Source organism: Pteropus alecto, unplaced genomic scaffold (assembly GCF_000325575.1).
Source record: "Pteropus alecto unplaced genomic scaffold, ASM32557v1 scaffold61, whole genome shotgun sequence".
NCBI lineage: Eukaryota > Metazoa > Chordata > Mammalia > Chiroptera > Pteropodidae > Pteropus > Pteropus alecto.
Genome location: NW_006434835.1, coordinates 15,082,107 through 15,108,659, shown reverse-complemented (window position 1 = coordinate 15,108,659; position 26,553 = coordinate 15,082,107). Strand labels below are relative to the sequence as shown.

The window sequence follows — 26,553 nt, the reverse complement described above, 5'->3', positions numbered from 1 at the left end:
TGATGATGTATTTTCCCTGCCCCGGGATGGAGAGTTTTGTTACTATCCACACTCAACTTGACTCAGCTAGTTCAACTCACGTTACATCCCACTTCTGGTATCCGTTTATATTTTAGTCAAAATGCTTGTCTGTAAATGATAGAAACGCAGTTTGAATGAGCTTAAAGAAAACAAGATGTTTTTGTTTTTGTAACTGAACTGGGAAGAGCAAGGTTGTATGTGTCTGGGCCTCAGAGCAAGGGAGCTCTTAACTCATCGAGGTGTCTCCCTCCTTTTCTTCTTCTCCTGACCCCAACATGCTCCACGTCAGCTTTTTCTTCCCTAATACTGCTACCTTTTTTACATGGCAGGGAATATCGCCCTGAGACCTGTGTGTTCACATTTCATAACCTTACCACCCTATACGGATTGCCTAACTTTTAGTTTCAATTCGAAAATTCCAGTGAAAGTTCTATGTGGCCCATCTTGGATCATGTTACCCACCCAAGGGTTTTATGTTTGGTGGCCCTACCCAGGATGGCTGCGGGTCACTTCTCCAATAAGGAAGGAGTCTGCTGTCCCTGGAGAAGGTAGAGGTATAGAGGAGACACATAGCTATAGGCTTCTTTTTTGGGTGGGTTCTGAAAAAAATTGCCTGTGTAAGTATATTACATCACACCTCCATTTGCATATGTTTGTTTCAGGAAACCCTTTTTCTCCCTATCACCTCATGTTTATTTCTCTCAAGTGTTAAATAATGCTTTCTGTTATGTTCAGTTTACAAAGATATATTGTGTGGGGACGTCACACCACATTTGGGTAGTAACAGGTATATATTAGAGCCACTTAATTCTGAATAGTTATTGATGGCTAGAAAATTTAAGAACATGCAAGATAATATTGGTTAGAACTTTTTTATTTTAACACGTACTTCACAAGAAGGAAAAGCAGTTTTTAAAGGCCGGATCTCACAGTAAAAACATTATTTCTGAGCTCTAGAGACATGACCAAGTAAAGAGATGAGTTGGAATATAATAGTATTAAAACGGCTTTCTGACTGAGTGCCAAGATAAAGAGTTTATCTTGTTATCTACAGAATACAGTAGAATTACAAAGGCCACAGTTCTGCTGTTTTTTTAGACTGAGAGCAACAGAGATGTTGGGGACACTGAGAAAGGAGGCTAAATGAGATTGGTCTAGCCAGAGGCTATCGCTTTGTGGACTCAGGCCACTGATTCTCTTCCTTTGAAATGAGAGAAAAACAGAGTTGGGTTGAAAAGTAAAACTTAATGAAGATTTCAGCCTGGTCATGAAACAGCTAGCTTATATGAATTTATGAGAATCTCTCCAAGGCAACATTGGAATTACTTTTTTTCTCCAATCTTTTTTCGAAAGACAGAAAAGCAGAGTAATTGAAAATTAACACCTAATTTTATGGACTTGCAAGGTCCTCAGTGCTGGCAGATTTCCAAAGTCCATCAGAGAGCTCGGGCAGACCTCCAGTTTTTAACTGCTCCTGGGTTGGGATTAAATTCCATTTCCATTCAAGCATTTAAGGTAAACCCTTCAGCAATTCTAACTCAGGTTAGTATAAACAGGAACATTATACATACATACATATATATATATACATATATATATTTATATATATATTTATACACACACACATGCATATATATATGTATTGCATATATACAGCACTATATATTTATTATTTTATAAAAAAAAATTAATGAAAAAAATCTCAAAAAACAGGTACAACTTTGAATGTGAGTAGAACAGTATAACACCTGCACCCCAAACAAAGTTGCAGGAAAATTCTTGGATGCTTAAGTTTCTTATCTCCTTACTATAGGCTGCTATGATGCTTTTCATTTTGATTTAGATCCCTGATTATCTGGCAAACAACACAGGTTCTGAATAGCAGTCTTCGCATACAGCTAAACTGTTGCTTCTGTCGTAAACGTAATCCAATTTCTGTTCTGCAGTTCCCTTTGGAACACACCTGGTCAGATTTTCACTTCCTGTTACTCTGCCAAAACCATTTCTGTCCGGGAGACCAGTGACTTCCTCAGTGCTAATCGGTGTTGAATTCTCAGGACTAACATTACTTGATCTATCAGTGGCATTTGACGCAGATGGTCACTTTCTTCTACTTGAAACACTGTATGCACTTGCCCCCAGGTATTGTGCCCTTCTGGATTTCCTCCTCCTCCTCCTCAGCCTCCTTTCCTCGTTTTCCCATACCTCTTTGAACTTGAAATGTTAGTATACCAGAGGGACCACTTCTCTTCTCAGTCCGTACTCACTGTAGGTGATCCCATCCAGACTCATAGCTTTTTTTTTTCTTTTTTAATTTTAATTTAATTTAATTTAGTTTTATTTTATTATTAGTTTCAAGTATACAGTAAATTGATCAGACATTTATATAGTTTATAAAACGTTTTCCCTGATTGCTCTTTCTCTCCTCTGGCCCTCCACCTAACCATTACATTAATGCTGATTGTATTCACTGTGCCCTGCTCTCCATCCCCGTGACCGTCGATGAACTACTGATTTCTCCTTCTTTAACCCTTCACCCCTTGCCCCCAGACCCCCACTCCCTCCCTTCTGGCCATCGCCAGATTGTTCTCTGTATTCGTGACAGACTCATAGCTTTTAATACTATCTACCTACTGTAACTTCCAGATTTATTTTTCTGGCTTAGACCTTTTCCCTGAGCTCTAACCTCATATCCTCTTTATAATCAATACCTTCAGTTGAATATTTAATACACACAATTAGCATGTTCTAAGCTGAGTTCTCTCTCTCTCCCTCCTAACCCTACTTCTCCCGTAGTTGTCACCATCTCAGTTAATGGCAGTCCCATTATCCTCGTTGCCGAGTCAGAACCCACGATTCTTCTCCCATCTAAACTGTTAAGATTGTTTTACCATCTTTATCCAAAAACATCATCCAAATCTGTCCAAGGTCTTGCTGTTTCTTACCACTTTTACTGCTACTACTATTTTTCTAGCTACTCTTGTCTCTCCAGTAGCCTTCTAATTGGCTACTTTTTCCTCTGCTCTCTGGCACTTTGTCTTCCATAGAGCAAATGATCCTATTAAAATGTAAATTATATCATACTTCACCTCTGCTGAAAACCCTCCAGTAACTTCTCATATTAGAGTGAAAGCTAAAGCCTTTATAATAGCCTACAAAGTTATGTAGCACTACTTTTCTGTCTTCCATAAAGAAGCAGTCTTGTTTTTGTTTTAATTTCTAGTTTGAAGTAGACCAATACTTTATGAAAGTATAATAAAAATGATTTACTGCAGAGAACTTCCACTCTGGTCATGGTGAAGTAACTGGCATCAGATTAACTCTCTCACTGTAAACTACTAGAAAACCAGTCTGAATGTAACAAGTACTTTCAGAAATTAGACGGTTAATAGGACAAGACTGATCTCTGAGGGATGAGAAACAAAGGAGAAGAGCGCTATGATTGTCCAGGCTTTCTGCCGAGAGGCATTTGCCAATCCCCCTTGCAGGATACAAGCAAAGCAAGACAGTCTTGCTGAGAATAAGAAGACGAGATTGGAGTTTAGGGAGGCTGGAGTTTGCCGAGCAAATTACCAAAGAGGAGGAAGTGTGCAGAGAAAGATCTTCATAAATCTTCATAGAGGACCCTTGAGTCTTTGGCTGAAAACTAAGCTGTATTTGCATAAATGAGATGTCACAAGACCAGAAAAGAAACAAGTACCTGGGAAAGAACAGTTCTTGGGGAATTTGAAAGTGGAAGAGCTATCTGAGCTCACATAGTTAAGTTTCAGCTAGAGCAGAGAGACATCATTGAAGGCTTTGACCATTCAGTAAAGACCCCAGAAAGGCCACGCCTTAGGAGCAGCACAAAAATAGCCCTAGATAAGGTTGCTGTAGATCGGCACTAATGAAGCTTAAATACAAACCTCAAAGGATCAAGCTGTCCACAAGTAAATTAACTACCAGATTCTTTGGAGGATGACATCAAAATCCAGACATTCAACAGCATAATAGTCACAATTTTCATCATTTCAGTACAAAATTAGAAGACATAGGAAGAAGCAAGAAAGTATGACTTGTAACTAAGAGAAAATTAGTCAATATAACCAGAGCCAGAAATAACAAACATAAACTTTTAAAAAATATAAAGGAAAATATGAACATAAGAGAAAAATGGAATAAAAAAGAACTAAGTATAAATGTAATTGTGACTTTCCGCATATATGTTCTACTTGAATAAGAAAGTTTTTTAAATAAAAATCACTTTTAGAGTTGAAAGGGATAATACCTGATATGAACTATTCAATGGATGGTCTTAAAAGATCAGAAATTGCAGAAGAAAAGTCCACTTAAAGACATAGCAATACAAACTATCCAGAACGAAGCACAGAAAGAAAAAAAGCTGAAAAACGAACAGCCTTAGTGACTTGTGGGACAATGTCAAGCAGTTGAACAGAGGAGAAAAAATTATTTAAAGAAATCATTTTTTCCAGTTTTCCAAATAAATTTTTTACAAATTTGATGAAAACTATAAACCCACAGATACAAGAAGCTCAACAAACTGTAAGCAGGATAAACAGAGAAAACTATACTAAGGTACTTATAATCAAATTGCTCAAAACCAGTGATAAAGAGAAAATATTAAAAGCACCTAGGGAAAAAAAAGATGTTATTTACAGGGGAACAAAGATAAGATTTTCCAGTGACTTCTCATTAAAAACAATGCAAACTAGAAGAAAATGGGCCAGTACATAAAAGAGCTGAAAGAATTTATCTTTATTCTTTCCAAAATATATAAATTTACTAGCGTTATCCACGGAAAAGGTCTAGAAGCAGTGACAACCCAGGAACAATGAGCACCCTAGAGCCCTGACTGTGGTCTCTAAGTGCTCTCTCCTAGTAAAGGGAACCTGGAGTGCTTGGACGAATAGTGCATTTCAGGTATGGGGCAGGTTATATACAAGATGAGCATCTTATTGTGCCAAGCAAGGAATCTAATAAGATCTAATGGATATGTCAGAAGAACATAGGAGAATCTAATGGATATGTCAGAAGAACATAGAAGAACATAGTCCCTAGTTACAGGGGCTCCCACTGGCCAAAGATAGGACAATTTGAGCACCAAAAAGATAATTACAACGGACTGAAGCACATCAGGTACATAAAAATCTATGAGTTCATAATGATACTAAAAGAGAAAAATCCTTGGTAACCATTGGAGTTTGCTAGGGTACTAACTCATTGTTCTGAATTTTGTTAAATAATATCAGTCATTTATTTTACCTTTCCTAAATGAGCAGTATTTCAAGATAAACATAGAGAGGAAAATAACAAATGCAGAAAAGATGATACAATTAGAAAAATCAACATTTTTCGACCCCTAATGAAATAATGAATCTAGTCAAGAATCATCAGTAAATGCTAAAACTATTAATTGAAAAGTTGGTGGGTGACTTTATAATGGAGAGATGTAACCAATAACATTTGAATCTCCTGATCAATATATATATTCCTATTTAATTTATAAGTACACCATATTACCTAGGATTGATTCTAGCTACTTCTCGAAAACAAAACAAAAACAAAAAATTTAATCAAGCATCTAGATCTAACCATGGAAGATAGAGAAACAAAGTAAATGACACCACAGACGACAATCAGTTAAATCCAGAATATAGGATATGCTACAAGATAGCCCGTTTTCTTCACAAATAAATGACAGAAAAGAACCAGGGAAAAGGAAGCATTGTTACAGATTAAAAACAGAACATCAGTCAAATGCAAGGTTTGTGGACCTTGTTTGGATCTTGATATTAACTGTAAAAGGATTTTTTTTTTTAAAGACAGGAAAATTTTCAGTTGGAGTGAGTTACTAAAATTTTTTTTAGATTTTTTAAATGTGATAATGACATTGAGGTTATGTAAAGTAAGTATTCCCAAGTGAAATAATAAATTTTCTGAGATTTGCTCTAGCCACCCCTTCTTGAACAAAATGAAAGATTGTGTACTCAAGGACCTTCCCTATATCTATAGCAGTGCCCCGCTGGGAATGTATACAGTGTTGTCTTACAATGAGATACAGTTCTAGCAACTTTGTTTTAAGTACCAGTTGTGTGATAAAAAGTAGAATGATGCTAAAGGCAATATCTTCATAGAAATTAAAAGGTTTAACTGGTATCATGAGGTAACACTGAAAACCCTTATATGTAGACAAATCTATAAAAGCATTAGGAGGACACTTAGTAGACCCTCTCTGCCTGTTTTCTTGCCAGAGGACATTCCCGAAAAGGTGCATCCATCACGGAACCCAGAACTTGGCCTGACTGGTGGACAAGGCGCCCACCTGACCCCTCCTTGGTTTCTCTCCTCAAAGATGATAGGGCCAGTTGGCCAAAGTTGTCTCCTAAGGGATTGCTTTTGTTCAAAGTATTTGTAAGATGTATTCTCTATGGTCTAACACTATATTCCATTATGCATTGTGGTCTTTTTGTTTTCCTTATCATGATTTATTTTTTTTTCTGTATTTCTTTGAAATTTGCCCATTTTAATTCATGTTCATTTCTCGCTCTGTATGTGTTTACGTCATGCTTGCTGTCTTTGCCTCCGTTGTTCTAGGTTACAGTATAGCCAGCCTATACGCAGTCACTTGGCCGATGAGCATGCCCTGATAGCCTCCTTTGTGGCCCGTCTGCAGCACTGTGCACGGTCAGTGGTAGAGCAGCAGCAGCAGGCGGGTAGCCAAGGGCTGAGCAAAGGGAGGGAGAGCTGTGTTACCCGGGATTGCCAGCTGGAAAAAGCTCTGCTTGTGGCGTTTTTCTTGAGAAGCTACCAGCTATGTTTGGCAGGGTTTAGATAATTGCTAAAATATTAGCTTCTCAAGGAGAAGGAGCCTTGCCAAGCCCAGGCACTTATCTAAACATATAGTTAAAAATTCTCCTTTAAAGTGGAGCTCACTTCCTTCAGATAATACTTAAAGAGCATACAAACCTCAGAGATATGCAGTCCCAAAGATGTACATTCACAGAGGTATCTGATGCAACCTCTTACCGTTCATTCTTGCTTAAATAATGAAATTTTCTATTGACATTCAAAGCTTAGGGTTGGTCACCTCACAGATATCTTACATTCTCTAATCTTTGATACCATCACCCCATTACATCTTTACATGTTACATCTTCATCTCTTCCCCAGAATCTGTCATTGTTGATTATTCAAACCAGGGGTTTTCAGCAGTAATGTTGGATCATTGTCACCTCAGGGACTTTTTCCTAATGACATATATACCTCCTCACATTATAATAATTATATGTATTATAAAAGTCCCACAGACCCCTTTCTGTGAAAACTACTGTGGTAGTGACTCACTGTTTATATGGGAATACAACTGATCCCTCAGTGACTTAGGATGGAAAAATACTTGATAACTGCTAGCTACAGTAAAGTTAACTCTTTAAAAGAGTTAATACCAAACAAAGTGCTATTATATAGTCAGGCAGAACCAAAGCCACCTGCCCACTCTGTGCCAACACCACCTCCATTCTGCATGGAGAATGGCAGGTCAAGATTAAATAACCTAAAGCCATCCCAGCCGCTCTGCGTGGCAGCAGAGAAGAGTCACTGTGCCAAACAACTTGAGATTCTTATTCTCAGGGGGAAAACCCCCATCATTTATAAACTACACACATAAGAGAGGCTGGAGCCTGAAATTTTGATCTTAGTTTTGCCCATAATGTCATGGTTCCCTGGTAAGGTCATTCTTATTCCCCATTATAACAGAAGAATAAATCAGTAATCAATGAGGAAAAAACATCTCTTTGAACTCTTTTTAATATTATACTTCATACCATGTCCCATAGTTTTCCGAGTATGACTCAGTAGCATTATTTCTTTTAGGCACTGACCTATCTCTAAAGATTGTAGGCTTCTCTTACTTCCCATGTCTAACTGGTAGATTTATCCGAAGGGAGAGAAAGTAGAGCCTGATAACAGCATTGTATCACAGAGTGCTTCCTCACCCAACAGATGATTACTTTGCACGCTGCCCCACCCCCGTGATCTCTAGGAATAGAGTTGTCTCACCCCTGGCAGGACAGCTTACTTATTATCAGCAAGGGCAATTGTCCAGGTGATTAAAAGTTTCCATGATGAAAGTAGCAGCAGAATGCTGGACAAGGACTGCTACCTAATATTTCAGCCCAAAAAGATTTATGGTAGGTTTAGCCAAGGTCCTCAAATATCTTAGGGATATTAGCCTCCCTGAGCAAGGATTGGTGGCCGGGAACCCTGGGAGAACATGAAGATTGGGTGAGTGCTGTATCTCTTCTTGATTTATAGTCTAAGGAACTGAGCTTCATACTCTCTTGAAGAAGTCATAAATTTCCTGGCTAATAATGAAAATGAAAGTCAGCTCAGGCAGAAGAATAAGGAACCTTTGTAATTTGCTTCATAATTTTCATTGACCTTAAAACCCCTCATCAGCATAAAGTTTTAGTTTCTGGCTGGAAAGCAGCATCAGTTAAAGCAGCCATGTCGTCTACACTCAGGTATAAATGACAAGCACTATTAACCTTCCTAGAGGAATGTAATGTGATGCAGAAGGAGGAACTCTTGGACACAGAGGAACCTATTGTATCTCTTACCAAAAACAAAGGTCAACCACTTTAAGTTCCACTTCTTAGGCTGCCAGTCCCTCCATAATATTATCTACTTGTATTATTAAATGTTTATTAGTGTTATCGTTTATTTAAAAGATAAAGATAGTTCTCTCATTTCACATACCTTTAAGGCATAAATATAGGTCAGCCCTAACCTTGGGGTCTTGACTCTGAGTTAGTTAAGTCATCTGACAGTAGCATGTTCTTATTACAAGATCATCCTTTGAGAGGATGATTATACATGCTGGAGACTGACATTTGCGCACCTAAAATTATAGTGCATATAAGTGTCATAGACTACTTAAAGCACATTTAAAAAAAAAAAACATTTTAGAGGAAAGACTAAATTTAAAGAATTACTCAGAGATAGAAAAATGAAAGGTGAAAAAAATCTAGGATATATACAGCTGATTCTGTACTTGAGAAGGTCAGATGGATCGCTCTCGATTTATCTTCACCCTTCCCAGATTCCCTTCAATAATTATGACAGATTTGTTGAGTATTTTACTCATGTCTTTAAATTTTTTTTATATTACTTGTCATATCGCTAATTTCCAGTCTAGAGTTTTTAGGATTCCAAGAACCTAAGGGCCAAAGCAAGCCACAACAGCCATCTCTGTTGTCGTCATCACTGTTATCTTAAAGCATCTGCCAAACTGAAACAAAGGGAATCCTATAGCCACAGTCCCTATTAATCTAGGAGTACCCTGAGAGGAATAAATCACAGTTGACGTAACATGCTAAATCAAAGGAGCCAGTTATTCCGTAAGCAGTCATAGCATCACATCTCTACAGAACAGGCCTACTTCTCAAGAACCCGTCTCTTATCCAGGTGTGGCATGATCTGATGTTCCACCTAAGTGGGTCTTTAAATTTTTAGAGTGCTGATACTCAGTTAAAGAGTAATGGACTAAATTACTTCACTCTAAGATGGGGCTGGAGCTGTGGAACAAGCATGGTAAAAGGAGAGAGTCATTAAGGGAATGTTTGATACCATGTAATCTTCTCCAGCTTTACCATATGTTGGGCCTGCCCCAGACTGCATTCTTCAGTCTGGGGCAGGCCCAACATACGGTAAAGCTGGAGAAGATTACATGGTAACACTTGCTCAGCAAGTGTTAATTGTAGTTTTTGTCAGCCCTCTGTTTTTCATGATGCTTTAGTTTTCTTTTGGTCTTTTTAAATTCAAGACCTATGTCTAAAAGTCACGAGTTTTTTAAAAAACATTTGATTAGAAAGAAAAAAATCATTTGATTAGAAATGCTTCTCTCAGGCTTTGTAAATGTCTTTTCTCAGCCCTCGCATTAAAAAGAAGCATCCCTTCTGAGGGCATAGGAGCAGTGGGGATATGCTAACGAAGAGAAATGATACATGTGGCCTCATCATTTCTATAAGTCCTCTTTGTCTCAGAAGACCATTCATATCTATGACCCAGGCCTCCATTTATTTTGTTACCATTCTTTTCTTTACAAGCTTTTGTCCCATCTTTCTTTCTAAGAGAGAAGCAGGAGTAGGGGCCATTTAATAGACACCTGTTGAATGTTTATCTCCTTGGCAGTGTCCTGGACAGTCCCAGCCGACTGGATGAGGAACACCGGCTGATAGCTCGCTATGCTGCCCGGCTGGCTGCAGAAGCGGGAAACATGGTGAGTAAATGGAGGATTCCAGTAGAGTAGCAGAAATCAGCATTACTTTAACATACAAGTGGTCAGGGAATGGTGAACGTGAAACCTCAGGGACGGAAGGAGAGGAGCGGCTTAAGGGAAAGGTTTACAGTGGCCTTTAATTTCGTCTATGATACCATTCTTTAAATAAAAGACTCAAGAAAAAAGTCGATTTGGTTCTTTAAAAAGATCAGTAAAATTAATAAATCCCTAGAAATCCTGAGCAAGAAAAAAAGAAAATAGAAATTACCAATATCTCAAATGAAAAGAGGGACCCTGTGGACAGTGTAAGGATGATAAGGGAATATTATGAGCAACTTTTTGCCAATGAATTCGACAACCTCAATGAAATAGATAGATTCCTTGAAAGATACAAATTAATAAAATCGACATAAGAATAAACAGAACCTAAGGATTCTTACATCTGTTAAAAAATTGAATTTGTAATTAACTTCCCACAAAGAAAACTCCAAGTTCAGATGGCATAACCATTAAATACTATAGTAGACTTAGGAAGAAACCATAATCTAACATAAACCCTATCAGAAAAGAGAGGAGAAGGAACATTGTCCAAGTCATTTTATTAGGCCACTATAACCCAATACCAAATACAAAGCAGTTAGTTACAAGAAAAGATAATTGATGGCCAAATTCTCTCATCAACATGGATGAAAAAATCCTTAACAAAATATTAGAGAATTGAATCCAGCAATATATGTAAAAAAGATAATACTCCATGATCAAGTGAGGTGAATTTTAGGAATGCAAATGTATTTAATACACAAAAATCAGTCACGTAATTCACCATATTAGCAGTTTAAAGAAGAAAGTCATAAGATCATTTCAATAGATGCAGGAAAAACATTTGGCAAAATACTATATCCATTTATGATAAAACTCAATACACTAGGAGTAGAAGAAACTTCCTCAGCGTGATAAAGAACACCTACAAAAAAAACCTAAGCTAAAATTTAACACTTAAAAGTTAAATTTTAGAATATTTTCCCTACCTAATATTGAGAGCAAGACAAAAATTTTCACTTTCACCACCATTCAAAATTGTGCTTGGCAGTCCGTACATAACATGAGAAGAAAAAAGGCATAAATATTGGAAAGGAAGAAGTAAAGCTGTCGTTGTTTGCAGACGACATGCTCATGTATAGAAAGTCTTAAGGAAGCTACAAAAACACTGCTAGAACAGATTCATGACTTTTCAGCAGTGTCGCAAGGGACAAAGTCAACATACGAAAATCGATTGCGTTTCTGTGTCTGTGTTAGCAGCGAACAATTAGAAAATTAAATTTAGGAAAAATATCATTAACCATAACGTTAAAAAACATCAAACACAAGCAAAGAGCGAGGTGGAAGGAGGAATGATCAGAACCCAGTCGACAGCCATGTCGTCTACACTCAGGTACAGTGTAGACGGTTGTAAGCGAGCATTGACCAAGTAAGGAAAATGAAATGTGTTCCCAGTGGGGCGTTTCAGTACATACAAAGGCCCTGAGGTTGGCGGTTTCAGGACCTGCTAGATGGCTCATGTGGCTAGTGCACAGAGAACAGTGTTGGAGTGACATTAGGCTGGACAGGCAGGCCGGATCTCTTAAGGCCACATTCTACAAACACAGTGTATTAATTATAGAAATATGTGCCGATTTATGTTTACTTCTTCACAGGGAAATAGAGTTATGAAAGTGGCCAATGGAACGTCTTTGTTTCTTCTCTCCAAAAAGTAATTTATTTATTTGAGTTTGTTTAGACTTCAAAGTCTTTTCTTTGAAAATCTAACATTAGGTCACACATCTGATTCTAATATTGCAACTCTAAAGGTTAGTGAAATAGAACAGAATGGGGGGAAAGTTCCATTTAATTAATTCAACCTCACACATACCCTCATTCAGTCACAACCATTCAAGTTATTTTGGAAATTTATGAATAAAATTAAACCTGTTGCGATGGACAGCATTGTGCTTAAATTTTGAAAATTAAGTATATTTAAGGCCATTATATAGTCTCCTGGACTTTACATAGTACTTTTGAAATGTTGTAAATAAGAGCTCCAAAGCCATTTGACCCTGAGAGGGAGATCACAGTACGCTTTTTACTGCAAACAAGATTAAGTCTGTTTACACCTGATAGTTTCTGATGCCAATTCTCTTATTCGTGTGAAAATGACCATTGTCAGAATGGAGATACTGATATGGTCCCTTTCATCTTCAGTTTATTTTCCAAAGCATGGTTATCTTATAAATATTGGACCTCTCAGGAAGGATTCTTCTTGACTAGATTTCAGTTAAACAGAAGACCCTAATCCGCTAATCTCTCACTGATACAAGTGCTTTGCATAAAGTGGGTGTAGTGCTCAAAAGAATTTATTTATAGCCTGCCAGATAGGCTTTGTATTGATTTTTTTCTCAAAAAAACCTTCTTCTTCCATGAAGAAAGACCATTAAATCATTTTAGCAGCCGACATCACACCCTAGAGTGCTTCAGCATCAGAGCCGTCAGTCGCCCTAGGTGGCACACATGCCCACTGACACCTCTTTTAGTCTGACCCTTGAATAAAGAAATTCTAGGTTGCTTAGGTGAGCCAGGAAAGCTGATTTGTTTTTCTGAAGTGTCTAAATCCCTTTTTAAAAAAAATAACAGTGTGTGGTAAATCAGAGCAATAACAGCAAATTCTTAAAGTTTTATCACAGACATCACCAGCTTCAGATATAATCAAATGTTTTTGGTTTATTTTTAAAGCTTTTTTTCTTTATGAAAAAAATCAAAAACTCATTATGGAAAACTTGGAAGAAATGTGAAAGGAAGGGGAAGCCATTGTATTGTCATCCTATTGAATATTTACATATTTTTGAGAAGCTTTTCCCACCCCACCCCCCACCCGCCGCCCAGTTAGCCCAGTCTTAGCCTTCACAGCCTCATCATGTGTCACCTGCTCCAGGCATGCACCATCCAGAATGTCCTTATGGCTTCTTAGAATTAAAGATCAACAGTATCCATGTGGGGTTTCGTACACGTGTAATGACTCAGAACTCTTGTAAAATAGTAATTGTCAAACCTGGATTTCTATTATAATCATGTGTGAAGCATTTAAAAAATTTGTAGATTCTTGGCTTTATCTCAGACCTACTGAATCAGAATCTCTGGGTTTCAGATCTATTGATTTTTATGTAAAAAAGGAAAAATTTTTTTCCAGTCTTCTGATTCACAGGTAACTTTGGAACCTCTACCCTAAACAACATTATCGGGTTTTTGAGAGACAAGAGAGTTATTAATAATCTACAGCCATTTGTTAGCCAAATTGAGATTGAAATGATGGGATGGATACAAAGGGAATCTAGTTGATATTGGAACTCATCTTTGCCAAGTTCAGACAGATGGGAAGCCTCCAGTCTATTTTTAGGAGGCTACAGAAGTACATACTACCAGATTACAGCTTGCTGACTGTGTCAGCTTTCTTTGGTGTTATAACATTTGCCCGGTTTTACGCAAAGGGATCCCGCTTCTTATCCTGTATTTTGCAGATGTATCTCCATCTCATTAAAGATGATGGAGCTCTGTGAGATTACCTAAACCTAAGAGAATGCTATTGTAACAGAGTAGGTGATCCTCTTCACATCTCTTTTCATACTTATTCCCATTGTACAGACAAGGAAATAAAGGTATATTAAAATAACTCAAGGATTACATGATGAGTAAATAGCAAAACCTAGGATTCCTCATTAGTCCACTTATTCCCATTCTTACCCCACTACAGTAAATTCTCCACTTAGTAGCCAAAGCAGTGTTGTTTATAATAAACATTTTATTATAGAACAATTTGAGACTTACAGAAAAATTGTGAAACTAGTAACAAGTTTTCATATAACCCATACTGTTTCCCCTATTATTAACATCTTACATTAATATATCATTTGTTACAATTAATGAGCCAATATGAATGTATTATTAAAGTCTACAATTTATTCAGATTTAATTAGTTTTTACCTAATGCCCTTTTTCCGGTTCCAGGGTTTCATCTAGGATCCCACATTACATTTAGTTCTCGCGTCTCCCTCAGTTCTTTTTGGCTGTGACAGTTTCTTTGATTTTCCTTGTTTTTGATGACCATGGCAGTTTTGAGGAGTGCTAGTCAAATATTATAGGACGTCCCTTAATTGGGATTAGTCTGATGTTTTTCTCATAGACTGGGGTAATGGGTTTTGAGGAGGAAGAGCTAAGTGCCATTTTTCTCACATCCTATCAAGGGGTCCTAGTATTAATATCATTTGTCACTGTCGATATTGACCTCGAATAAGTGTTTTTCAGGTTTTTCCAACATAAAGTTACTCTTTTCTCCCCTTTCCACCTGTCCTCTTTGGGAGGAAGTCACCGTGGACGAGATGCGCAGAAGGCGTGGGGGGTCAGGCCCTACTTCCTTGTAGGTGGAGATGTCCATTCATTATTTGGAACCGATGCTGTAATTCCCTGTTCAGAATCCCACAGTGGCTCATACCACACGCAGAATGAAATGGAAACTCCTCTCCGTGGTCCTATGTGATCTGGACCCGAGCTTCATCTCCCTGTTCACTACCTACCACTCACCATAGCGCACTTCAGGCCACCAGCGCTGACCTGAGAACACCAGGATGGAGCAGCTGCAGGCCGTTGGCCTTTGCCCTCCTTTTTGCCCAGTGCTCTCGTCCCTCAGAACTTGCCCTGGTTCACTTCCTCACTTCATTGAGCCTCTGAGAGCCCTTTCATAGCCACCCCATTTGAAAAGCATCTGTCTCAGTTCACTCTGTTTGTTTACCTAATACTTCTTCATTGTGTTTATCACGACTGATTATAAACGCACACGCACACGCACACACTTTTTTGGTTTCTCATCTGTGTCTCCCAGCGCGATGCAGGCTGCGTGAGGGTGGGGATTGTATCTTATCCACTAATGCATCCCTAGTCCCTAGAACACTGTCTAATGCATAGTAGGCACTCAGAAAATACTTACTGAATAAATGAATGAGCTATGTAATTTTTGAAAGAAATCATCTTTAGGTCTCTTCTGGCTAAAGTATTCTTTGTTCTTATGAGCTAGTAATTCCCTTCCTGTCTTTTTCCCTTCAGTGTTCTGGAGGCATCTTAGGAAAGGATACTGGCTTTTTCTTTTTTTAAGGAACACCATGGTGTTTTAAGATAGTAAATAGTACCTCAGGATTTGAATCTTCCTCCACTCCCACCTCATTGTATTTGCGTAATGATGTGACTTGATGCCAAAGAATCCTGCTGGTCAGGAATCACTATCGATAACCCTGGATTGCCTTGCTTATTAGCCTCCTCTTTGAAAGATGCCTCAGCAGTGCATTAGATAATCAAAACTGAAAAGGTACTTCAGAAATTCCACCGAAATACTGTGGGGTTTTTGTTTGTTTTCTGTCATGTGAAGCAAATTCCTTTCAGAGCTCATTTCCTCATCCATAATTTTTCCTGGTCCCACTTTAATAAGGAGCCATTAATTTTAACTCCAGTTTTCAGAAATTATAAATCTATTCATAACAGGTCCAGTCTCAGGCAAGCCACGTTTCTGAGGTTCAACTTAGGTTCTCACAAGATTCTTTAAAGAATATAGAAAATTTGCTGAATTGGTTATTGGTCCACTTTTCTCTAGAGAAAGAAAAATCACCCTTTTACTTTTTTTAATTAAGAAAGAAAAATATTTAGTAAAAAGCCTCCCACCTGGATTTGCTATGCTGTTTTGCTCCTGTTTGTTTAGAAAATGCCCTGTGAAAAGAATTACTTACTACATCTTCAAGCTCTAGATAGGAAACAAGGTTTCTGGTTCCACGCAGTTCATGCTCTGGGCAGAGCCAAGGATGTGCAGAATGAAGCATAGCCAGTAGTGTCTTCCGTGGGAGCGTCCGTTCTGGTTACTCAGTAAAGGGGAAATGTCACCTATGTATTGGGTTGATTGGCTTCCATGTTCTCAAAGGGGGTAATGAGGGTCCCAGACATCAGTGGAAATGGACTCACGAGTCAGAACCACAATGATTTCTCCAAAGAAAATATGCAAGTAGCCAATACGCACGTGAAAGTAAGCTCGACATATTCGTCATTAAGGAAATGCAAACTGAATCCACAGTGAAGTACCACGTCATACCCACTAGGTTGACTATGATCAAAAAGACGGACAGTAACAAGTGCTGACAAGGAAATGGGAAACATGGAACCCTTGTACGTTGGTAGTGGGACTGTAAAGTAGTGAAGCCACTCAGGAATAAAGTTTGGCAGTTCCGCAAGAGGAGGGATGACTGTATGAGCCAGTGGTGCCACTGCTAGATATGCCCAGGAGAAATGAAAACATCTCTACACAAAAACTTGTCCATAGTTGTTTATAGCAGCATTATTCAAAATAGCTCCCCAAGTGGGAACACCCTAAATGTCTATCAGCTGTTGAATGGATAAAGTATGGTATATGCATACAATATAATGGAATATTATTCGTCCATAAAAAAGAATAAAGTACTGATATGTGCTAAAACAAGGATAAACTTTGAAAGCATTTTGCTAAATGAAAGAATTCAGACATAAAAGATCATATATTGTATTATTCCATTTCTACGAAATATTCAGCATAGATAAGTCCATAGGAACAGAAAGTAGATTAGCAGTGCTCAGGCAGTAGGGGAGGGGGCCGTGGGGGGTGACTGCTGATGGGTGCAGAATTTCTTTCTAGGGCTATGAAAATGTTCTGGAATTAGATAGTGATGATGGTTTTACAACCTCATAAATATACTAAAAACAACTGAATTGTACACTTTGAAAGGGTGGGTTTTTTTGGTTTTTTGTAAATTACATCTCAATTATTTTTTTAAAAACCCCGTAGTTAGATACTTCGTACCCAGTAGGATGATTAAAACCAAAAGGACAATGGCAAGTGTTAACAGGATGTGGAGAAATTGGGACCCTTATTCATTGTTGGTGGGGCTGTAAAATGGTATAGCCACTTTGGAAAACAATTTGACACTTCTTTTAAATGTTAAATATGGAGTTACCATATAACTCAGGAATTCCACTTCTGGGTACTTACTGAAGAGAAATGAAAACACATTTCAACACATATATCAACACAAAGGCTTATAAATGAAAGTTCAAAGCGACTCCATTTGTAGTAGCCAAAAAGCTGAAACAATGGGATCCTGCTCAGCCGTAAAAGGAGGGAACTCTTGGTTCGTGGAGCAAGATGGATAGACCTCAAAAACATGCTGAGTGGCAGCCAGAAACCATTCCATTTATATGAAGTTTCTGAAAAAGGCAAAACTAATCAGAAAGCAGATCGGTGGTTGCCTACGGTTGGGGATGGACGTGAGTGGCAGTTGACTACAAACTGGCTTGAGAGAGTGTTTTTGCGGTGGTGGAAAATGTTCTAAAACTGGACTGTGGTGACTGGTTGCACAACTGTTTAAATTTACTAAGACTCACTGAATTATACACTTAAAATGGGTGGGTTTTAAAAAGAAAAAAAGGGTAGTTTTTATGGTAGGTATTTTTTATACCTCAAAAAATCTATTAAAAAAATCAACAATCCAGTTAGGACTCCAGATATATTTGAATCAGAACAACTTACTTTCTCCTCACCATAGACCCGTCCTCCCACTGACCTGAGCTTTACCTTTGATGCCAACAAACAACAAAGACAGCTTATTGCAGAACTGGAAAACAAAAACAGGTAAGAATGCAGGATTGAGCCAGTTTCCGACGTCCAAGGTTATCACGTGGGTATCCGATTCTCATTTTCCTTGCAGGCTAGATGGTTTATGCCCACAAAAGAAGATTCCAGCACAGTGACTCTAGGGCAGCCCAAGTCCAGTATATGCCCTGGACAGTAAATTGTATATCTGCTTGCCATTCATTGTGCTAGTCCAAAACCTTGCCCTCGGGTAGATTCTTTTCCCAGTGCCTTCTCCCACACACAAGCGTGTCCCCTCTCGTGGTGCTTTTCTCCACTCTACTCCCAGGAGCCTTTTGCTCTATCTAGTCTTCTTGTCTTGGCCCATTATGCTGCATGTGACTGTCTGATCTCACTAGAAAGCCATTTAAAGGCTTGGAGACCAGACAACACACCATTATGCCCTGAAAAGTAGAAACCAGGACAAGGAGAGTGGATGTAATATAAGAGGCGTAAGTAGAAGCAGCTGTCCATCACTCGGGGTGGGGGGCAGGGGAAGAGGGGAGACAGAGGAAGACTTGGGGGAAGTTAGCATTAGGAGGCTGCAAGTTCTCTCGTCCTTTCCCCAGCAAAGAGCAGAGTATTCTAGTTGTTATTTTCTTTCTGTGGGAATTTTTTTTCAAGTTCTTGAAAACGGTATTTTGTGGTAGAAACTGCTTTTTCTACCACAAAGGATTGTTTTATTGAATAAGTCAGGTGCAGCAGTATTAAGAAGGTGTCTGTCTGTCTCACATCTTGGTCATTTAGAAGCAATCAAAACAAGATGGGTAAAGGTGGCGCTACTAGAGTAAAAACTTCTAACAGGAAGAGGGAGCTGTAAGACATTACATGGCCATCTTCCATCCTGTCTAGAGAGATCCTGCAGGAGATTCAGCGTCTCCGTCTGGAGCATGAGCAGGCTTCCCAGCCCACCCCTGAGAAGGCCCAGCAGAACCCCACGTTGCTGGCAGAGCTGCGGCTGCTGAGGTAAGTGGGGTACTGCATCGCCATCTGCAAATTATAATCGGCTATGGTCGGAATTTATATGTCAGGAAACCAAATAGTGGGGTAGAATCTGTTTATCAGTATAACTAGTCATGTTAGAACAAACACTTGTGCTGTTACGGCTTCAAATTTATTGATCACTGAGAACTTCTGCCTTCATTACAAAACGAGGCGAACACCAGTCCCCAGCTCCGGGACGCACGGAGCTGCGTTTATGCGTTTATGATTGCTTTGAGAAGACTATGGCGCTACACTGGTCTTTCTATCTCGCTAATTAGTCTGACATTAGAGACTTGGCAGAAGTAATGCTCTCCCTGATGACTGGGTGTGTTCTTCTGGCTCTTCATGGTCAGAGCAGGACTCTGTTGGAGTAAAAGGATGCTTCCTTCGCACATCCTCGTGAGGCGCGCAACCAAATAGGAACCCCTCACACCATGGCTATGGTACCTTTCACTTCAGCATAAATCTAAACTGTCTCAAGGATCGAGAGTTAAGGACGCAGGATCAGAAGGAGGGTAGAGAGCAACTTCAGCTCCAGCTCTGATGCTGTTTTGGAGGGAATGGGGAAGACTTCCAAAGAATGTAACTTGTGGGTGGTCTGATCAAAGTTATTAGGCTCTTATTTTCTATCAGTGTTAGATGTGTGTGTGCTCTTCTGTAAGTGAAGACATGGAGACTGAGTGACTTGATTCTCATCAGACCTCTAGATTTCCAAAGAGTGAATTCTTTCTGTTCGAGTTGTAACACTTGACATTCCACAATTGATTTTCAATGTGCCGTCATCTGGAATTTTGCATAGCTGAATATCTTTTTTGAGTTCTCCTTTTGGCTTAGGTCATTTAGCTTCTCAGCTGTGGTTTTTTTTTCCTCCCTAGAGAATAGAGATTATTGTTTTTCTATAACTATCCTTCTGTTTAGATTTATATCATTAATAAATAAGTCAAAAAGAATTTACACAGTGCAGATGAAAATCATTAGAGGTGTCGAGATCCCCATTCTAAAAATTCATTTAAGTTTCTAAATTTAGTGGGGCTGAGATTTTAGCCGCTCCAGTCTGCCATTGCATGTGTGGGATGTTAGCATAGTTAGCACAGAAGGGGAGGGGAAAACAACTGTTGCTGATTCAGGCAGAGTGTAACTCTAAGCTATCAACCTAAGATACAACTGTTTCTTCCCCACCACAGCTCAGGTAGACGTGATTAGAAGGCAGTTGTTCCATCCTAAAAATATATAATCTAGTTTTGGAAACAAAACATAGAATAAGTTCCTAGTCAGTTAAATAATATACAATGTTAATAAATAGTGTGGATATTACATTATAAGAAATCCGAGTGGGGAAATTTGAGAAGTATGTTATAAGAGATCTAAATCTGTACGGGCTAGAAACACTTAGACCCATGGAGGTGGTGGAGTTGAGCAGACCACGAGAGATAGGTATGATTTGGATGACATGTGGCACAAAACTTTTATTATTAGAAGTGGCATTGAGGTTCAGCACGGTCCCCCAAATAAGCATAACACATTTCAGAGAGGGGAAAGCCTGTTGGAGCTAAGAACTTATTTTCAATCATCCATTGATTAATCTTCAAAGTGTCAGTGATAGGAGATAAAATTAGATAGTTGAGATCAGATTCTGGAGAGCCTTAAAGTGATAGGTTATTGGAAATCCTGGAGGGTTTCAAATAATGATTTCATTACGTTAACTAGATGTTAACTGAGTGCATACTGGATGCATGCTATTCTGTTAATCATTCAATACATGCAAAAATGAATAAAACTCATCCTCTGACCTACAGGATTTTGCATCATGGTAGGAATGACAGCAGTGAAGGTAAAATAAATTAAGTGCCATAAAGAAGCACCAGTTGCTATAGTGATTAATTGAGCAGGACCTGATAACTTGCTGAAGTAATCGGGAGCAGCTTCCTAAAAGAGTGATGCTTGGGATGGAGATGGAGGAGTGAATAACATTTGGAAGAGGGGAGGAATAGCTGCGAACCGTAAAGTAATGGGGTCTGTTTAGGAAAAAGTGAACCATCAGGAGGTCCAGACATGGAAAGGGCTAGGAGGTGAGATGCTGAGGATAGGAATGTAGGTGGGGTCGAGAGCAGTGCTCTCTGTTAGAAATATAATGTGAGCCACATAGGAAATTTAAACTTTTAACAACCGCATTGAAGAACTAAGAGAAATTAGGTGTCATTAATTTTAATACTGTTCTTCACTTCATCTGATCTATCCAAAATATTATCATTTCTACATTTAATGAACATTAAAAAAATTATTAATGAGAAATTTTACTTCTATCCAGTGCATCTCAAATCAGGCTAGCCATGTTTCAGGGGCTCAGTAGGCACATGTGGCTCATGACTCCCATATTGGACAGCAGAGGTCTAGGGTCAGGGCAGGACTCAGCGATGCCAGAAATTCTCTTGAGATTATTACATAGGATGATGAAGTGAATGGCTTTGCCTTTGAGCAGCATTTTAAAGTTCACGAAACACTTTCATATTCATTATTTTATCCTCAAAGTATCGCTGTTGTTATTTGTTGTTTGTCCCATTTTACAGAATAGAAAGTTGAGGCTCAGACCGGTTAAGTGACTTGTCCACGATTGCAGATGTAATAAGTGGGCCTCAGGTCTCTTGATTTATATTTCACTGCTCTTCTCTTAGTACAGCAGGTAAAATCAGGATTTTTTAAGCTAAGGGATCATCGTGTGTGTGAGGTAAGGCGCACTTGGATAAAGTGAGAGACGTGAGAGTAGAGAGAGACATGCATTTCCAGGAGAGAATTCTCCAAGCTGGGTGATTTATCGAATATAGGATATAAACGAGAAAATATCAAAGAGGACTGAGTTTTTCAGCCATGACAACTGGATGAAAAAGAGACAGCGACAGGAAAATGGGGAAAGAGAATCATTTGGGGAGGAGAGTTTTAAGTTGGATTTTGGACATAGCGGGCTAGAATTGACGTGAAACTGGTCCTCGGGGAAAAGAGAATTCTCTTAGACACAGAGAGTCACCCTGGTGTCTGTCACACTTCTAGAGTCCCATGTCTGGTGCCGGAAGCACTGACTATTGAACCCTGTTTTCCTTAGCAGTTTTCATACATTTTCTTCACTATCAATTTAAATTTGGACTGGTTTTATGTATTTTTCTAAATGAGGTATTCGACTTCCTGATAAACAAATTTTTAAATCACGTTAATATTAACGTTTTTTCTCGGTACGAACATGTGTACTTCCCAAAGCATTTTTATGTGATATTCTCACAACAGTTAAGAAAAGTGGGCAAAACAGATATATGACCCCTTTCTACCTAAAGTATCAGAGGTTCAATGACTTGCTCAGCATCTCATACACTCTGTAAGAAGCAGAATCGGGTCTAAAACCCATTTCCCCTGGCCTTAGACCCTTCGTCTTCAGCGTTTCATTTCTGATGGGGTTTTCCTCTCGGATAGGCAAAGGAAAGATGAACTGGAGCAGAGAATGTCAGCACTGCAGGAGAGCAGGCGGGAGCTCATGGTTCAGCTGGAAGGGCTGATGAAGCTACTGAAGGTAAGAGCCAGTGGCCTGCCCTCAGGTCTCCTCCCTCGGCTCGGCGCTTGTCCATCTTCCTCCACCAGCGTAGCTCCTGCCTTTCCTGTGCTGTTGGAACAGGATGAGAGGCTGAAAGCTTAAAGAGGCTGCCTGGAGCCAGTTTTCAGGTAACCCTCCATACAGGGAGCCTAATTTAGTATGACAGTCATCTAAATTCGTATCAAGCCTGATTATAAAAAATTAGTAACTGGAACTAGAGTAATGTCCCTAAATAGTTGCTTTTTATGAATGTTTGTAAATAGGATCTTAGCTATGTATAAATGAATATTTCCTAACTATTTAAAGTTTCTTTTAAGACAAGTATTCAAGTATTCTACCTACAGCTATTAAATGACCTATTTTAATCAGTATTACAGAGACACAGCAATCTTATCAAACCAACTCTAGTCAATAACTTTACTATATTAAGAGGAATAAAATAGCATATTAGCTCTAGGTTTGGTATATTGAGCTGGAATAGATCTAGAATAAAAATCTCACTATCTATTTTTGTTGAAGAATATATTACAACCCCTACACCCCAGAGCAGAGAAAGGCACGCTTGGCATTTAAATGTCCTCACCTGGACAGTTTTCCTGGCACTGAACAGAAATATTTACCCAGCTACGTAGCAGCAATACCAGAGCACATTTGTTCATGCTGTTAATTCCTAAGGTCTGTGCTCCCAAGACACTGTTTTTTGTGATATGACAGAGTTAGCAGCCAGTGTGGAAAAAGGAAAGTGTGGGGCACCTCAGAGGCCAGGCTGGAGGAGGGGTGATTTACTCCTGTGATAAAGGGGAGTCTCTGAAGGTTTTGAAAAAATAGTTCAGGAAAATATGCAGAACAGGTTAGAAAGGGGAGAAACTAAAGGGGAGACTAATGAAATCGTCCAGGCCCAAAGTAGCAAGGGTCTGGAGTGGAGCACTAGCCCGAGAAAACATCACCTTGGAAAATATCAACTCTTTCTCAACTTTTCCATTCTAAGCCAGTCCCTTAATAATGAAGGTATTAGCAACTCAGGCGAGTACATTTTAAACTGTCTTTGGACTTGCTCAAGGCAATCAGTTCTTTTAGTCTTGAGCTGAGTTTGTTTCTAGCTTTGGCCCTGGGTGTTTGGGTCATTTGGCTTGGACATGTTTCCACATTAACCCTGGCTACAGGATTTCTCCTGAGAAATATTTTATGTCTAAATGAGTTTTGTTTAAAGAAAACCTTATGCATAAAACCTGGCCCAGATCCCTTTGATAGTTGTTTAGTATCCAGCTAAGCAACCCGTCAGCCACTCAAGACAACAGATTTGTCTCACTGGGCTTGTGGAACATCTGCAGCCTTGCGGAACCAGTCCACCAGCAGGACAGAAGATAACAGGGGGTCCACCCCACCCCTTCCCTGTGTCAAGCCTCCCTTTAAAAAAGATGCTCTCATACATTACCCCGACATGGATGGGAAGGTATCCCAGGCTGATTTTTGTAAAAGGTGAAAAGTTTGTGTAAACTGAAGGGAAGTCAGAATGCATTTCCTCTAAGTACTACTGTACACTTTCCCATCAGATGGTTGCTCTCAGTGTTACTTAGGTATCCTGGTTTAGAGCCCCATGTGCATTACTGTGACCTTGCAGTTCAACTCCCGATGCTTATATTCAAGGGTTAAGCAGAATGAGCTGATGCCTGGAACTCTAATCCCAAACCCTGAGTTTCTCTGTATTTCCAGCTGTTGTCTTACAGTTATAATTTCAGTAAAATAAGCAGGACCCTACTGCCCCATTTTGTAGGATCCCCTGCCAGGTTCTAAAACACACCATTCAGATTGGGAGGAAGAATTGACAGACACAAAGAAGGAATGTTGTCTTTTTATCCATTGATTAGAATTCATAGTTGAAATCTCATGCATTTTGCGTCCAGCTTCCTAAAAGGATTACAATCTTAATTTGTGTATTATGTGCACTCCTTAAAGATCATACATAGGAATCACTGACTTCTATTAAAATTTCAAAGATGTTTTCCTACTATTAAAAAGTACCCTTTAGAATGCTAATTCTAATTTCAAAAGACTGTCCTGCCTTCATTGATGTTCAGTCTGCTACCCTTTAATTCTCTCATAAAACAGCTATAAGCAGTTAGTCAAATGGGCAGCTAAGCCACATGGTCTGGGATACTCATAAATTAAAATACACTGCACAGTAAATTCCCGCTTCATAGAGAGGTCTTTTGTTTCGCTCCTTCAGCAAAACATTATATGTTTATCTGAAAAATGATAATTTAAAGAAGCACACATGAAGTATCACCATTGTTTATGAATTTATTCAACAAAAATTTTAAATCTTTCTTTTGGAATAAGACTGGGTAAAAATTAATCATACGTTTATTTAACAAATAAGTGTTGTATTTAGGTATTTGGCATATAATGGTGAGTAAGACCCAATTCCTGTCACCAAGGAGTATCAAGGACCTTGTTATTGTTTTGGGGTTTTTTAATGACATAATGTAGACTGACACTTAGTACCCATGTTTCAGAATGTAATTTTTACCTTACATTTTTCCCCCTAATTAATGAGTATATGGATAACCTCTGCCTCAAACTTCTTATGTAATCTAGAAATGGTTATGTGTTGATATTTCAGTTTCTGAATCATGTTCCCAGTATTTTTCTGCCTGTTTTTCCATTGTTCAATATTGCTTTTGAAACACATTTACCAGATGAATTCTGCAGTTTTGAATTTCAGCCTCATTTGCAAATGAGGTTTTGCATATAAATTTTTCTATAGATGACAGCAGTGGCTATGGCATTACTTTGGCCACATAGCCAGGCATCCCCCATGTGGAAGAGTGTCCTGTGTTTTTAGGTGAAATAAGCAGTTCTAGATTTGCACTTCATAATTAAGGTATTAGTACCCCCTTTACATCAAGTTGGCTCCTGTCATCAGTCAGTGTTTACTGACCCTGACTGACTGATCGATAACAAAAAGTTCTAAGACTTTACTTCTGACCTGTTTTCTGTGTTGACAGAGGCTTCAAGGCTTTATCTGAATGACTTTTGTGACTTTAAATTATATGACACTATCCTATCCTATCGCACTTTGCCAAAGTCCACCGTCTCCCAATCCCAGTGCTCATGGGAGGTGTCTCAGTCCTGAAAAAGCTGTCCTGTCCACCTCCCCATCCTAGCCTGACACATGTGTCTACTGCAGATTAAAATGATCTCATGTCTTTGGACAAACTATAACAGTTACCAAATGTGCAAACATGAAACATTGCTTTCTGAAATTTCCCTATTCTATTGAACCAAAGCTCCGTTCTCTCCAGTACCAAACCTGAAGAAAACAGTGAGAATAAGGAGGTGTCTTAGGAACAATTCTAGGAAATTACATACTGGTCTTTTAACCTCAGATGCAATTTCAGCGTGTCAGGATTGCCCCATCCCTCTTCCATCATCTTAATTTCCATTTTAACACAGTGCCAGCACTAAAAACACATTTTTTTAATTGCTTAATAACTCTCCTAGGGCTGTTCGCCTTACCTAGTGAATGGGAGAAAAATGTTCTGCATCACAGGGAAACCTAGCTAGGAAGGGAGATGGCTTCCCAAATGCAAAATTCTAATCCCTTCTAATTGGAGCCATGGATGCCAGATGCAAAAGCTAAAAGACCCTGACTTCTTAGGCTACACTAGCTCCTGCCCAGGGCCCTCTCTGCCTGGGCTCTTGGGAGTTTAGGTTTGGCTAGGCATCTAGCAGCTGGCTTCGATTATGAAGAACATCTTCCTCTGCTGAGTTGGAGTCTCTTCAAGAGATTTCTTGGTGTCCATCTAATTTCTCCCTTGCAGAAACATAATTATTTTCTCCAAATTTTTACTTACTCCCTCCCTTTTGTAATTCCTTGGCTTCACTGAAATCATTCTTGCCATTGCCTGAAGATGTGCAGACTGAGAAGCTCTCATCCTTTCCTAAGACTTCTTCCACACGTGT

At 39.0% G+C, this 26,553-nt stretch overlaps 1 protein-coding gene across 12 annotated transcripts in view; it reads left to right on the top strand.

The window, feature by feature from the left end:
* The window catches only part of DTNB (dystrobrevin beta), a 158,963-nt gene that overhangs the window by 98,690 nt on the left and 33,720 nt on the right, over positions 1–26,553 (top strand). For all 12 annotated transcript variants that reach the window (XM_025045711.1, XM_025045710.1, XM_025045717.1 and 9 more), the window contains 5 exons: positions 6,616–6,705; positions 10,213–10,300; positions 17,941–18,026; positions 18,879–18,992; positions 22,470–22,566. In XM_025045711.1, the coding sequence (XP_024901479.1) occupies positions 6,616–6,705; positions 10,213–10,300; positions 17,941–18,026; positions 18,879–18,992; positions 22,470–22,566 (475 nt within the window). The remainder of the gene's footprint in view (positions 1–6,615; positions 6,706–10,212; positions 10,301–17,940; positions 18,027–18,878; positions 18,993–22,469; positions 22,567–26,553) is intronic.